Source organism: Trifolium pratense, linkage group LG4, assembly GCF_020283565.1.
Source record: "Trifolium pratense cultivar HEN17-A07 linkage group LG4, ARS_RC_1.1, whole genome shotgun sequence".
Taxonomy (NCBI): Eukaryota; Viridiplantae; Streptophyta; class Magnoliopsida; order Fabales; family Fabaceae; genus Trifolium; species Trifolium pratense.
In genome coordinates this window covers 21,359,708-21,373,757 of record NC_060062.1, presented here as the reverse complement: position 1 = coordinate 21,373,757, position 14,050 = coordinate 21,359,708, and the positions used below count along the sequence as shown (strand labels likewise).

The following is a 14,050-nucleotide window of genomic DNA, read 5'->3' as shown; positions in this document are numbered from 1 at the left end:
TTTGTTAGCTGAATAAGGAAAGTCTTCTCTGCAGTAGTCAAAGTACCTGAAACTCTTTCTTAGTTTTGGATACAACCAAACTGCATCAAGACAGACTGCTTGAAGACAAAAGATTATCAACTCCAACGGCTCCTTTTGCAACGACTCTTTTCTAGTGGTATATATACTAGAAGATTCAGCTACAACATATATACAATTATCAAGAATTGAACTCGCGCTGAACAAACTCTGAACTCTGTGATATACAAGCTCTGAACCTCTGTTAAGTGTTTTTGCACTTTAGTCAAATACTCTGTACTATTTGTATTTGCTCTCTTTAGGTTCATCTAAGAGCATTTGTATATTTTCATATACTTTACTTTTACTTGAGGAAACTTAAGCTTGTGTGCTTAAGTGTGAAGTCTTAAGCTTGTGTGCTTGAGCATTGTTGAGAAGTCTCTTGCTTGTGTGCTTGAGCAGGTGTAATCTTGTGTGATTATAGTGAACTCCCTTGGAAGTGCAAGGTGGACTACTCTCGTTTTGTGAGAGGAACCAGTATAAATTGCTTGTGTGTTTTCTCTCTCTCTCTCTCTTGTTGTTATTTGTGTTATTTATCCGCTGCTAACGTAGTTGAGTTAAGAACTTGAAAAAGTTTTAACTTAGCTAAAACACAATTCAACCCCCCCTTCTTGTGTTTTCACACCTTCAATAGAGCTGTAGTCCAAATAGATGGGCTAGGCTGGCCCGACCCGATTATTATTGGGCTAGCAATTATCGAGCCTGACCCGACCTTGTGGGCCAACTGCGCTAATGGGCCAGCCCGGTCCATTTTATTTTACTTTTTTTTTTCTTTTCATTCAATATTTTTTATATTATTTTGATGTATTAGTTCTTCATAATTATCAATTTTATTGAGATATTATTTGATGCAGGTGTAAATAATTTTTACATCAACACTAAATATCAATTAAACTCTAATTTTAGGTAAATATACCCCATTTTATTAAGCTTACACATTTAAATATAGTTTTTACAATAATTTATCAATTAAATGATAATTTTTCATTGATATTATTTTTACAAAAATCACAAAAATGTGTTTTTATCAATTAAATGATGGGCTAATGGACCAGCCCAAAGCTCGATGGGCTAGCCCAGCCCAACCCGATGTCCATATGGGTTAAATGGGTTTGATTCGAAAAAGCCTGATTGCATTTTGGGCTATATTTTTTAGGCTCAACCCGCTCAAAACTGTGAACTAATAGACCGACCCATCAGTCCGACCATTTTTGACAGCTATTAAGATACTCATAAAAAAGAGAGTACTAGACATCTTTTGTGAACATATCTTTGATTTATATATACAAACACGTGGGTGTAATGAATACTATTTGGAAGTTTTTCTTTTAAAAAGAAAAAGTCAACACTCATAAAAACATCTCAATTTTGAAAATAAGGTTAAGATTTGATAGATCAGAACACAGATTTGATATTTATCATTACAAAGTGGAAAACCACTTGTTTTTTGCCTTAAAAAAAATTTGAATACCACTGTCCCTTTCTAAAGAGTAGAAAACATCAATCCACATAGAGTTTCTCTTAGATCCATCAAATAATTATCAAATGGTAAATGTTTTCCCTTCTCATTATCATCATCTTTTTTTAAAGATTTCAATTCAACACTTTTTATATGCCCCAAACAATCATTGAAATTTAGGTTCTTACATGTACCTAACCTTAATGTAGTCATAATCACAATTTGTGATATTGGTCTAAAAAAATCATACTAATTGTTTATAGTCGTACATCATATTCAGTTGTATTATTTGAACATCAAATTTGCGACACTTAACACGATGTTTCATTTCGATGTTCATATATTATTTTGAAGATCATATGTGTTTATTATAATTTAAGAAAATGATTATTTTGTTGTTGTAGATTCACTTTGTGCTTCTGATTAGTCGACAAGGAAAAGTGAGGCTCACAAAATGGTATTCACCATATTCTCAAAAGGAAAGATCCAAGGTACTACTTGTCCCTAATTCATTCATATATAAAATTATTATTTTAATATCATGGTGGTAATTGAAATAATGTGATTGCATCAATTGTTGGATTCGATATCACATGGAGGGTATTGCTTTGTGCCGAAAGTACACATTTTGTTTTTAGGTCGATTTTAAAATGCATGTAGAATCACAAGAATTAACATGAATAATGATTTTGGTGATATATGAGATTAAAAAATAAAAAATAGATATTGGATTTTAGTGTGCTTAGGTATGTGCTTGTTTGTGCGGTCACAAAATGTTACCATTCAGTAAAAGTAGAAGCTCGCAATTGTAGCTTCTATTTTTTTCGTGTTTCAGGATGCGAAAAAAAAAAGAAAAGATTAATTTAGTTTTGATTTGTATTATCTTGTTTTCTCGTGTCCAAATGTTATGTCACCGTAAATTCATTAAGTTACAAATTGAAGTTTCTACGTGACCGTGCGGTGTCACGGTGTTTTTAAGTTAATCAAAGAAACACCTTTATGGTTCTTGTTTGGCACTTGTTCGTTATTTTTTTTTTCCCCAAGTAATGAAGAATGTAATTTTGTCACATGAACAAATTAGACCATTTTTTTTTCTAACATGCTAGACCTATTTCATATACTTATTGACATTATTATATTTGATGTTAATGTTTATGTATTCATAAAGTAGTTGAATATATTCCCTACCTTGTGACATGATTTTGTATTATTGATTCCCTCTACTCAGATTAATGTGTATGCTAACTTTATTGCTTAAGCTAATTCTTGTTATTTTTTCTTCTTGATCTTTTGGAGGTAATTAGAGAGTTAAGTGGCCTAGTTATTTCTCGAGGCCCAAAGCTATGCAACTTTGTGGAATGGAGGGGACTCAAAGTTGTATATAAAAGGTGTGTGTCGAATATTATAATTAACTTATGTAGCATCGATATTTCAGATTAAAGATGTCTTAACATGTGTTAGTGTCAGACTCCAATATGACATTGATACATGTAGTTACATTTATTTTCTTCAATCAATCAAATTATTATCAGCGTGTTTATGTGTCAATGTATTAGTGTCTTATCTGGTGTGCAAGTTTGTGTCAGTGTGTCATAGTAGTTAACACTTTGTTTATCTAACAAAATACATTGTTGGGGTCTCTTGGTTTTGATTTCTTAGATATGCTAGCCTTTACTTTTGCATCTGCAATGATCAAGAAGACAATGAATTGGAGACCCTTTCCATTATTCATCACTATGTTGAGACATTGGATCGCTATTTTGGCAGTGTGAGTATCTTTAATCTTATAAGTATTTGATAATTAATTGATAATTCTTGTAAGTATTTGATAATTAATTGTCTCCAAAAAATTTAGCCTGAATTTGTTTCTCTCATGCTTATCAGGTTTGTGAGCTAGATTTAATCTTCAATTTCCACAAGGTAGTTCATCTCTTCTCAAACATCATATCTATTTGGAAGGGCTTGTTTAGAACTTATTTTTTGACATAACTATGCATATATTGTTCGAAAAAACTTATGAAAATAACTTAGGATATAGTACTTGTTAATATGTTTTTAACTTATTCCAATAAGATCTTCATTGTGGAGCTTAATAGCTTATTGGATTAAGTTAATATCATATTAAAATATTGAAGCTTGTTACCATTTTATAGACAAATGGTAAATTGGTTGATACGTTAGTTTTCAACCTCCTTATTAGAACTCTTTGAGAGTGTGTTCGATTCGTTAAAAAATATGGGATTTGACTAGACAATTTCAGTTGCACTGTGTTTGATTTTATATCTGTTCTTGGGGCTGGACAAATTGGAGGGCAAGGAATTACACAAATACTAAAATTTTTGTCCCTCACTAAATTACACGACAACATTTTGTCTCAAATATAAGTTGTCAAAAATACCAAAATAACATTTCGTTCACCAATCATCGTACAATATCAAAAGTTAATGTTTATGTTATCAGGCATACTTTATATTGGATGAAGTTTTGTTGGCTGGAATGTTGCAAGAGACTAGCAAAAGAACAACTCTGAGACTCATAGCTGCACAAGTATGACTCCAAATTAGCCCTTACACTCTTCCACAAATTTATTCTTTGCCTTGTTTGATGAAAAAAATTATATTTTGTTACTTTATTTTTGACAAAAATGTGATCTTATGGTATGTGTTGTAGGAGGAGTTAGTGGAAGCTGCCAAAGAAGAAGCTAGTTCATTGAGTAATATAATTGCACAGGCTACAAAATAAGAGCTTCATTGAGTAAAATATCTTAGGCTGCAAGAAAAGCTCATTTTGATGATAATTTGTTCCCTACAAATCAATAAGAAAATACTTTATACTGTAATAAAATATTTTGTTTAGACATTTTATTTTTAATATAGTGATTTTGTAATGAGTGGAATGTTGAATTTTTATTAATAGTATAAGTGGTTACAAGGCAACATAAACAAGACTTTGGCTATGGTGTACGGTTCACAAGTTAGCGATTTCATTATAACGAATACGAATTTTATAAAATCCATCGTTGGATTGAAATTTTTATTAAATACCGTTAATCTTTACGAGTCTCAATAACATATCAAATGATTTTTAAATTTTTTAAATTTTTTTATGGATGATCTATATGTTATAAACTTTCAATCCAACAATGAATTTTGTAAAATTTGTATTCTATATAATGAAAACGCTAACTTGTGCACCGTGCACCATATGGTGCACTTGTGCAGGTTAGAAATTGCCCATAAACAAAGCACAAGAGTTAGTATCTCGAAATTAAAATGGACTCATTGAAGAAGAACAAGAGTTCTCTCCTTATCCTTGTCTTCAAAATATTACTATTTAAATAGTAGAAAAATACTTTTGTCACTCTATCGGTTATTCGACACCCTAAGCGTTTTCCATTTTACCCTTCCGCTACTTAAGTAGCGGGTATTATAAAAATGAGAAATTTTGAGGAAAAAAACCCTGCCAAGATTTTTATACATACAGGTTTTATGGTGTCAACTAAAAAGACAGATTTTTAATTGCCCTCTTCTATATGTTCAAATTTGTCAAAATATATTATCGAAAATATGCTTTTCAGTAAATATCCGCATTTTAGAGGGACGGATGGAGGTTTCTTGGATTGGAGCTGGCACATTAAGTAAATCTCCACCTTTACCATATGCAAGAATTTGTTCTTATTCATTGTACTACTTAACTCGTTCAGCATGGACACAACGTGTAAAAACAATTTATCTATATATATCTGATTTAAAATTTAAAGGGATCGATTGTGAAACATGTTTTAAGTTATGTACGTAAAATTTGTATGTTATGATATATACATCACTCATGTCACACTATGGTTCATAAATGTTCTTTCCTATTTGCCAATATAGGACCACTCACCATAAGTTCTTATTTTATTTTGAAAGGGGACCACACTAAACATAAGTTAAAAAATCAATTATGATTGTTTTATTTTATTTTTATAAAAACAAAATGAATTCTACCATCAAATATATCGGGTGAACTCTTTTATTGTCCATAAATCAGATAACAATTATTATTAAAACTTAGACACAAAGAGACTTGAACTACTTGATGCCATAATTTTTCGGCAATACTGAAATTTGAGCTTATAGTTATAGTTTATAAATTATATATATATAAAAAAAAATCTGTTTGGCAATTTATTTTCACGAGCTTATAGTTAATTCAATTAACTTATATCTTAAAACTTTTCATTTTATATTTCAATTTTACTTCTTCATCTTACTTAAAACATATAATATTAATTAAGCATATTTTTTTTATGTTATCTAACATTTTTAAGTTAATTTAATAGCTAAATTTATCAAACACTAAACAATGATAAATTATCTTATCCGTTACCGCTATAAAATATAAACCATCTTAACAACTATCCATTATTTTTTATCAAACGAGCCTAAAATAATTTTCACATGTCATGAAAGAAAACGGCACAAGAATCATTTTACTGGACCTTACTAATACTAACCTTCTCCCAGCATAATCTCAAAAGGAAGTATTTATTTTTTAAAATGAATTCAAAAGTAAGTATATATCAAGCAGATTCAAACAAAATTGTGAGGTGTAAATAAAAGATTGATAACAATCGAACTCGAATTTTCTTAAACAATTAATTTTTAAGGAGAGATCATTAATCACGTAAGCTATATCACTTAGTTGCATTTCACTTGTTTTGAATCATGTTTGTGATATTTTTGATCAAAAAAGTTATGATATTTTTGGATTAATCACGTTTGGCAAAGTTCAGCAGAAAAAGACTTATCCATAATCCATTCCCACATATTTGCAAATGATATTCAATGTGACAATGAAAAGCCAAAACTCCAATTTTAATTTAACAACCACACACACAACATACTTAGGAATGCTTCACATTCCCAACCTACCATAATCACTTAATGCCCAAGCCATCTGGTGAGAAAGAAACAAGGCATGCAATTCACCCCAAAAAATGACAAAATGTATGTACTACCAAAGTCGCTCAGTATTTTAATTTTTCGGCAATGCTAAAGTTCGAGCTTATGACTTATAAATTATATAAAAAAAAAAAATTAACTTATATTTTAAAACTTATCATTTTATGTTTCAATTTTACTTCTGCATCTTACTTTAAAAAAAAAATAAAAAATTGTAAAAACAAGATTTATATGGACCTTGTCTTCAAAAAAAAAAAGATGGCTTAAATGCAGTTTTGCCCCCCCTGTTTTGATTAAATCGGAATTTTACCCCCTCTGTTTTAAAACGCGGACTTTTACCCCCCCTGTTTTATAATTTGTTGGATTTTGCCCCCCCTAAAATTCTGCTTTCGAGTCACAACTTTAAAGTTTCGCACACAACTCAATTTTGATCAATAATTTACCAAAAGGATACCGAAATGACCGTAATCGAGTTATCTTTCCACATAATCAAACCCCACTGAATTTGGAGTTACAAAGAGAGATTAATTACCGTTTTAGTGAAGGTATGTCCCCCAAAATTCTGCAAAAAATTTGTTTTCGAGTCACAACTTCAAAGCTTCGCATACAACTCAATTTGGATCCATAATTCACCAAACGGCTACCGAAATGACCGTAATCGAGTTATCTTTCCACATAATCAAACCCCACTGAATTTGGAGTTACAAAGAGAGATTAATTACCGTTTTAGTGAAGGTATGTCCCCAAAATTCTGCAAAAAATCTGCTTTCGAGTCACAACTTCAAAGCTTCGCATACAACTCAATTTGGATCCATAATTCACCAAATGGCTACCGAAATGACCGTAATCGAGTTAGCTTTCCACAGAATCAAACCCCACTAAATTTGGAGTTACATAGAGAGATTAATTACCGTTTTAGTGAAGGTCTGTCCAATTACTAATTCTGCAGAAATCTACTTGTGATCTTCAAATTCAACATCGTCTACCGAACACATCGTAACTCCAAATTCGACGAAATTGAAATGCCAACAAGGGTAATTTCGTTATATTTCCATACATGTAAATAGTATTAAAAAATGAGCTACAGGGTGAGAGGAATGACGAGAATACCAGTAGTAGTTTCATACGATAATTAATTTGAACAGACCTTCACTAAAACAGTAATTAATCTCTCTCTGTAACTCCAAATTTAGTGGAGTTTGATTCTGTGGAAAACTAACTCGATTGCGGTCGTTTCGGTACCAGTTTGGTGAATTATTGATCCAAATTGAGTTCTGTGCGTAGCTTTGAACTTGAGGCTCAGAAGCAGATTTTGTGCAAAATTTTGGTGGGGGGGCAAAATCCAACAAATTATAAAATAGGGGGGGTAAAATTCCGCATTTTAAAATAGTGGGGGTAAAATTCCGCATTTTTCAAAATAGGGGGGGTAAAACTGCATTTAAGCCAAAAAAGATTTATTTGGACCTTATTAAACCTTCTCCCAAGGCCCGCTTCAAAGTATCTTTTTAAGCCCAGAAGATAAATATACAAAAAATAAGGAAAATAAAAAAAAAGTGTCAGAAGTGGGATTTGAACCCACGCCCTCTCTCGAAGACCAGAACTTGAGTCTGGCGCCTTAGACCACTCGGCCATCCTGACATTTGTTGTTAGATTTTAGCATTCTAAATATATATACGTTAACTTACTGAGTATAATTCTGTTTGCATGACGTTCAAAACTTGTGTATCATTGGCTCTTTTTATGAAAGATATAACCAGAAACACTATTGATATTTCGAGACAAATTTACAACAACAAATTAGATAATAAATGCGGTTCTTATGTTCGTACATTTGAAGTTATTGATATTCAAAATCATACAAACACCGATGGAACAACCATAATTTGATAACATTTGCATATTAATTCACTTTATGGTAAGAGTATTGCACCCCAACCTCCCAATCTATCTTTAATAACCTGCGAATTTTCTTAACAAGAGATTCAACACACGGACTGCGTTGTGGCACCTATATATATATATATATATATATATTAACTATTTTTTTAACATATTAACCACATATATAAATTGTGTTAGTTATCGAGTTTGTTGTCGAAAGTTGATGTTTGTGTCAAAATAGCACAAGACCGTAAATAATATGAATTTACTCCATCTGAGAATTGTTTGATTCACCTTGAGAACTTTTTTTACAGATTAACCCAATATAAAGAATTTATAACTTTATCTGTTAAGTCACCAACTATACTGAAAATATGAAGGTTGCAATATTGCATTTGATATTAATTGACCCCAAAAGATCGAAAATGAGGAGCAGGTAGGAGTGGGGAGACTGAAATATCTACTCTATGTAAATGAAATAGTGAAACAGTTATTTTTTATTTTATTCAAGAGATGAATTGGACCATATTTTTTCACTAACAACATATGTCAGGAATTAGTACCTACTAGTCTACTACCTAGTATTGTTAGTTTTTTTTTGTTGTGGATGAGAATCGAACATCTGACCTCCTTATCACTTTTTATAACTCTATCTCATTCACCCCAACCACCAAATCATTCTTATATTATAATAACCCCCGATAAATTGAACGATATTAATAATAACCAATTGGAAGAACCCACCTATACGCACCCAAAAGCCACAAGGCCCCCACAAGAAAGAAATTTAGAGGCTGCTCAAGAAACTACCAGAAACACTTGAAAAAGAAGGGTAAGAAATTCCTAAAACAACAAAACAAAGAGCATGTGATGACAAATGGTGGTTGCCGGTAGGTGATAAACACTGAGATCTTGTTGCTAGAACAAAATGTTTTAGTTAGTAACTACTGTATTCTTGATTGATATGTTTGACCAGGTTTTAATCAATTAGAAAATAATTGAACACTATATGCAAGCTAAAGATTATATACGTATTAGTTATTTCCATGTTGGGTGCCATTTGAAGCATGCAAAAGCTGTTAATATGGCTTTAGCCATCAGTTTTCAGAAAAAATGATTTGATTATTTGAAGTTCGACCGGAAGATATGTAAAAGCTGACCAAGAATAAACCTATTCATTTGAAACCCTTATAAATCATTCGCAAAGCAATGGCCATAAACATGCTACCAAACATATACTAATTTTTAACTTCCCTCAAGCAAATCATAAAATGGTGTTCCATGCAACCCAAAACTATATGCATGACTTAACATTTTCATTGCATCCTTAGTTTCATAATTGCCATTAAACAGCTAATAAGGATAAGTAGTACAAGAGACTTTTCCTATTAATTACTTGAATCCATTTGTATTCATCAATCCTTAAGTGGTAAAACACTCTCCAGGCACTTGCATTGTCATTAGAAATAATAACAAGGCTTCCACTAGGAACTAACAAACAGTATTACTAATAACTGAGTCACAAATATTTTATCAGTGACCAAGTGTTTTCTTTTCTAGTATTTTACATCAATAGATAGATACTCTCAAGACAACAACTTCAGTAGAAGATGCATAATACAGTTACAAATGCCAATGTTCTTCAGTATGTAAATTTCATATACACCACACCCCATTACACTATGACGTAATACACTTCAATTTTAGAATACACACATAATTCAACATAGATTGAGATCCTAAGACATCACATGATTCATGAGCAGTTTGTGTCGTAACTTACGAGTCCCAACAACTCCGGACCTTCCAAACGAGGGTTATTCTCAAAGCTACAATAATGAAACAAACAATTCAATATAAGTAATAGTAGGAAGTAAAAAAGACACCAGCTAGCTGAAATATATTCCAGCTAGATTACAGAAGGTGAAGTTCTAAACATTTCAGAATCGAAGCACAACAAAAACACAGCAATAGCAACTATACGTGACTAACAGTATCAGGCAATAAAATGCAATCGGACCAAGTGTGATGCAACAGTACAGCATGGCATGTGACAGAAGCAGCGGTCTAATTAAATCAAAAGTTGGCATTACTCCTACTGTTGCACAATTGGCAATAGCAATGGAAATTGTATGCAGTCTACTGCACACATTGTGTGCCATTACACAATAGCAATCAAATACTACATCTCAGTCACTAAGCAACTAAAATTGTGACAGAGTAAAAGATAAAGCAGCATGTAGCAGACAAGGGTGCAAGAGAAACAATAAAGGAAGAAACTGACATTGGAAAACAGGTACAAGAGAGAAGAAAAAAAGAGTTGAGGAACAACCAACAAGAAAATGATACGTAGAAAACAAGTAGAATACTAAGAGTTAGAATAGATGAGAAATACAAGAAGTTGTGGGACTTACTTATTCAATGGAATATGCTCGAATGGCCCAGAAGTAGGAATTGTACCACATAAGTCATTGTTGGAGACATCCCTGCAGATAAAGTTAATGTTTAAGCTCGTATATACCCTTATTAACATGTAAATACAAATGTTACTTACACTACTTTAAGGCTTGAAATAGCAACAAGTTCCCTGGGGATTGGGCCAGTTAGTCGATTGTCATTAAGTCGTCTGCAAAAAAAAAATAAAAAAAATTATAAGAAACATGCAAATGCTGAATAATTTATGACAAAAATGCTAATAAAAAGCTTCATCAGTGAGCAATGTGGTAAGTTATGCCACAGATTAAGAGACTAACAGCTTTGAACACTTCAAAACATAATTAATAGGAGCCCCACATTTGGTTATATAAATTACAGGATCTTTGAGGGATAAAAGTTAGGTAAAAGAATTGAACACCTAAAATGAGTATATGGTTTTTATAAGGTCTCACACTTGGTTTTATAAGGTCTCAAATTACAGCTGAACCTCTAATTTTGATTATGTTAGCAAGTATCTATAATGAAGTGAGTTCTATAAAGCTCCCACCATGGAGGGGTCCAAGAAAGAGTTGGACCCATTGTGGATCTATTGTAGACAGCATCCGAAAAAAAGACTGATTCTAACATTTGAACCCGTAACCTCTAAGTCACACTGCAGCAACTCCAACCATTACGCTAAATTTCCTCTTTATTTAGGTGAGACTTGAGAGCGAGTGTGTAAATTTTGGATGCAATTCATTTAGCATATACAATCATGATTTAGCTGTCTTAATATCAAACATATGCCCTAAAGCTCATAATCTAAACAACGTACTCTAAACCCATTGTCGACACCAGAACTTTATATAAAACCAAACACTACTTAAAAAAGTGAAGTCCACAACAAGTTGAAAATCACAGGTTCTGAATTTCTCCTGCAACGTTCAAAGCTGTTTGAGCAACTGATGTGCAGGCAACAGGAAAGCAAATGACATCCCACAGTCTTTTCATGCCTATAGAGTGGAACACTGAACTATATTAACCAGACTTACAAAAAGACGAGATTCTTCAATTTCCCCAATGAAGGTGGGACGGTTCCTGATATGTTGTTGTTATACAAGTCCAAGCTAACTAGACTCTTGAGGTTTCCAAGCTCTGCAGGAATAGTTCCTTGAATGTTGTTTTTGTACAGCTCACTACATCCAACAAAAAGAAAACCACAGTTAACACCACCGAATGTGAAACAATCTACAATACGAGGAGAGCCGCAAATATATTGGTGATACTAAAATCACATTCAACATACTTGGACTAAGAATATCAGCACGGAAAATTAAGAATAAAATTAGATAACATACAGATACTGCAGATGCTCTAGCTTCCCGAGTTCAGGTACCAAATGTCCAGATAGGTTAGAATTACCAAGATCCCTGTAGAAGTACCATAAGATGATATATTATTAGTTGCTTTAGTTGACCCAATACATTTAAGTTGCACTGCATAATTAACCAATTTATGAGCAAGTATAATCTCTGAGCAGAGAACCAAACAATCAGCAAAAGATACTGTCAAATGCAATAAATAAAATACAAACAAAGGCATCATATTACGTAAATTACATTAAAGCTTTCCATAAAATAGCGATATGATTGATAACGTGTAGAACGATAAGGCTGATAACGTGGAGAACACGAGCATTAAACAGGGGAGGGAAGTATATTTATAAATAAACAATAAATCTAATAGCAAAACATTAGATCAAATCATTTTGGAGGAGAGTGTGTTGTTTGTTTCGTTAAAAACAAAACAATCCCAACATGAAATGAGTCAATCTCAAACATCTAAACCCTCAATTTCCAAAAGCAATCGACAAATTTAGCAAAATCGGTAACACAAGTACCAGAGAACCCATTAACTATGAAGCACAGACACTCCACGAATTAGGCATGTCCTAGTTTCCGACACGCGTTGGCACGACACCGACACTTACAATTGCACTAAATTATGTCATTTTCTCAAATTATTATCGGTGTCGGCATGTCTGTATGTGTCCGTGCTTCATAGCTCGTTAATCGATCAATTTTCACTGATCACTAACGAAACTCCCAAATAATAACTATTCAACCCTAAAAATAGCAACAAACTCAAGTTTAACTCACAAATAATTAGACAAACAATAATAATCATAAAAGACCAAACAAGTCACAAACAAAATTCAGCACAATTTCCCCTCAAAACCCAAAACCACAAAGTCACAATCAATTATACTAACAATCAAACACAACAATCCAAAAAACTGAATAATTTAATTTGAAGTGACTATAATCAATTATTCAGTACACAAAAACAACGAATCAAAATGAAACAAATAAGAAAAAGCTTGTGAAAGAGATTATACACTCGAGTAACACGATTATCTTGGTTACATGTAACATGGAACCAAGTACAGGGACTAACTAGAGTTGGATCCCAGCTCTGAAGAACGTTATCAGGATCAGTGAGACTTCGTTTGAGTGTGTAAAGAGCATCTCCTTCAGAATTAGCATGGGCGAATTGAACTAGGGTTAGGGTTAGGAAAACTGCGTAAAAGGGAAGAGAATTGAAGATTGGTGCCATTTTCTTCTTCTCTGATCTGAGGTTTGTTGAATTGAAGACGAAACGCGTTTGTTAGGGTTTGATAGAGAGAGATGCTTTTGAAAGAGAGTATTGGTTTTGGGAATAACAGAGCAGTAAAACATGGTAATGGAGTTCACTTTTTGTTGTATTTTTTATTGTTTGTGGAAATTAGTTAGGTAAGAATATTTATTTTATGTTTTTTTATGACAAATTGGAGTTAGGAATCATTGGTAGTCAACTAAAGTCTTTTAATTGTTGAGATATAGTAGTACTATTGTGGATGGTTATTAATGGTTTATGAAAGTAGTCTAGTTTAGTTGTGGATTATTGATTTATTTATTTTTTTGGTACAGAATTATTGATAGTTTTGTTAGATTGAATTTACTAGTATAATATGGTTGATAAGTTTGTGTGTAATCAAACTCACTTGAGGTGAGGTTGGTCCAGTGGTGTTAGTTTGGGGTTTTTTGACTATGTTCATCTCAAGGTCTCATATTTGATTTCCTCTGGTACTAATTTTGGTGGGCTAAGTCCATACAGAGCAAAAAAACTCTGACTTTAAATGGGGTCCCCATAATTAGCGGTGAGATTGGTCCCCTTAGATTAGTCGATTTTAAGGCTGGATACCAAGCTTCAAAAAAAAGTGTGAAAAGTGTGTAATTAGTGAATAAGAGTT

General features: G+C 32.5%; 2 protein-coding genes and 1 non-coding gene across 3 annotated transcripts; 1 reads left to right on the top strand and 2 right to left on the bottom strand.

The window, feature by feature from the left end:
• The first annotated feature begins 1,495 nt into the window (after window positions 1-1,495).
• On the top strand, window positions 1,496-4,449 carry LOC123923801 (AP-1 complex subunit sigma-2-like). Its single transcript, XM_045976534.1, has 7 exons — window positions 1,496-1,605; window positions 1,921-2,007; window positions 2,813-2,904; window positions 3,176-3,284; window positions 3,401-3,436; window positions 3,977-4,063; window positions 4,187-4,449. Exons 1-7 carry the CDS (start codon window positions 1,603-1,605, stop codon window positions 4,256-4,258), a joined length of 486 nt encoding a protein of 161 aa, XP_045832490.1. The 5' UTR covers window positions 1,496-1,602; the 3' UTR covers window positions 4,259-4,449.
• A 3,567-nt stretch (window positions 4,450-8,016) lies between these two features.
• TRNAL-CAA lies at window positions 8,017-8,100 on the bottom strand. Its single transcript has one exon. It is a non-coding gene; the product is annotated as a tRNA-Leu (tRNA).
• A 1,656-nt stretch (window positions 8,101-9,756) lies between these two features.
• On the bottom strand, window positions 9,757-13,679 carry LOC123921655 (leucine-rich repeat protein 1-like). The gene is made up of 6 exons (XM_045974290.1): window positions 13,157-13,679; window positions 12,117-12,188; window positions 11,811-11,954; window positions 10,898-10,969; window positions 10,758-10,829; window positions 9,757-10,172 (listed from the first exon to the last, which is right to left on the bottom strand). Exons 1-6 carry the CDS (start codon window positions 13,372-13,374, stop codon window positions 10,100-10,102), a joined length of 651 nt encoding a protein of 216 aa, XP_045830246.1. The 5' UTR covers window positions 13,375-13,679; the 3' UTR covers window positions 9,757-10,099.
• Window positions 13,680-14,050: the final 371 nt, after the last annotated feature.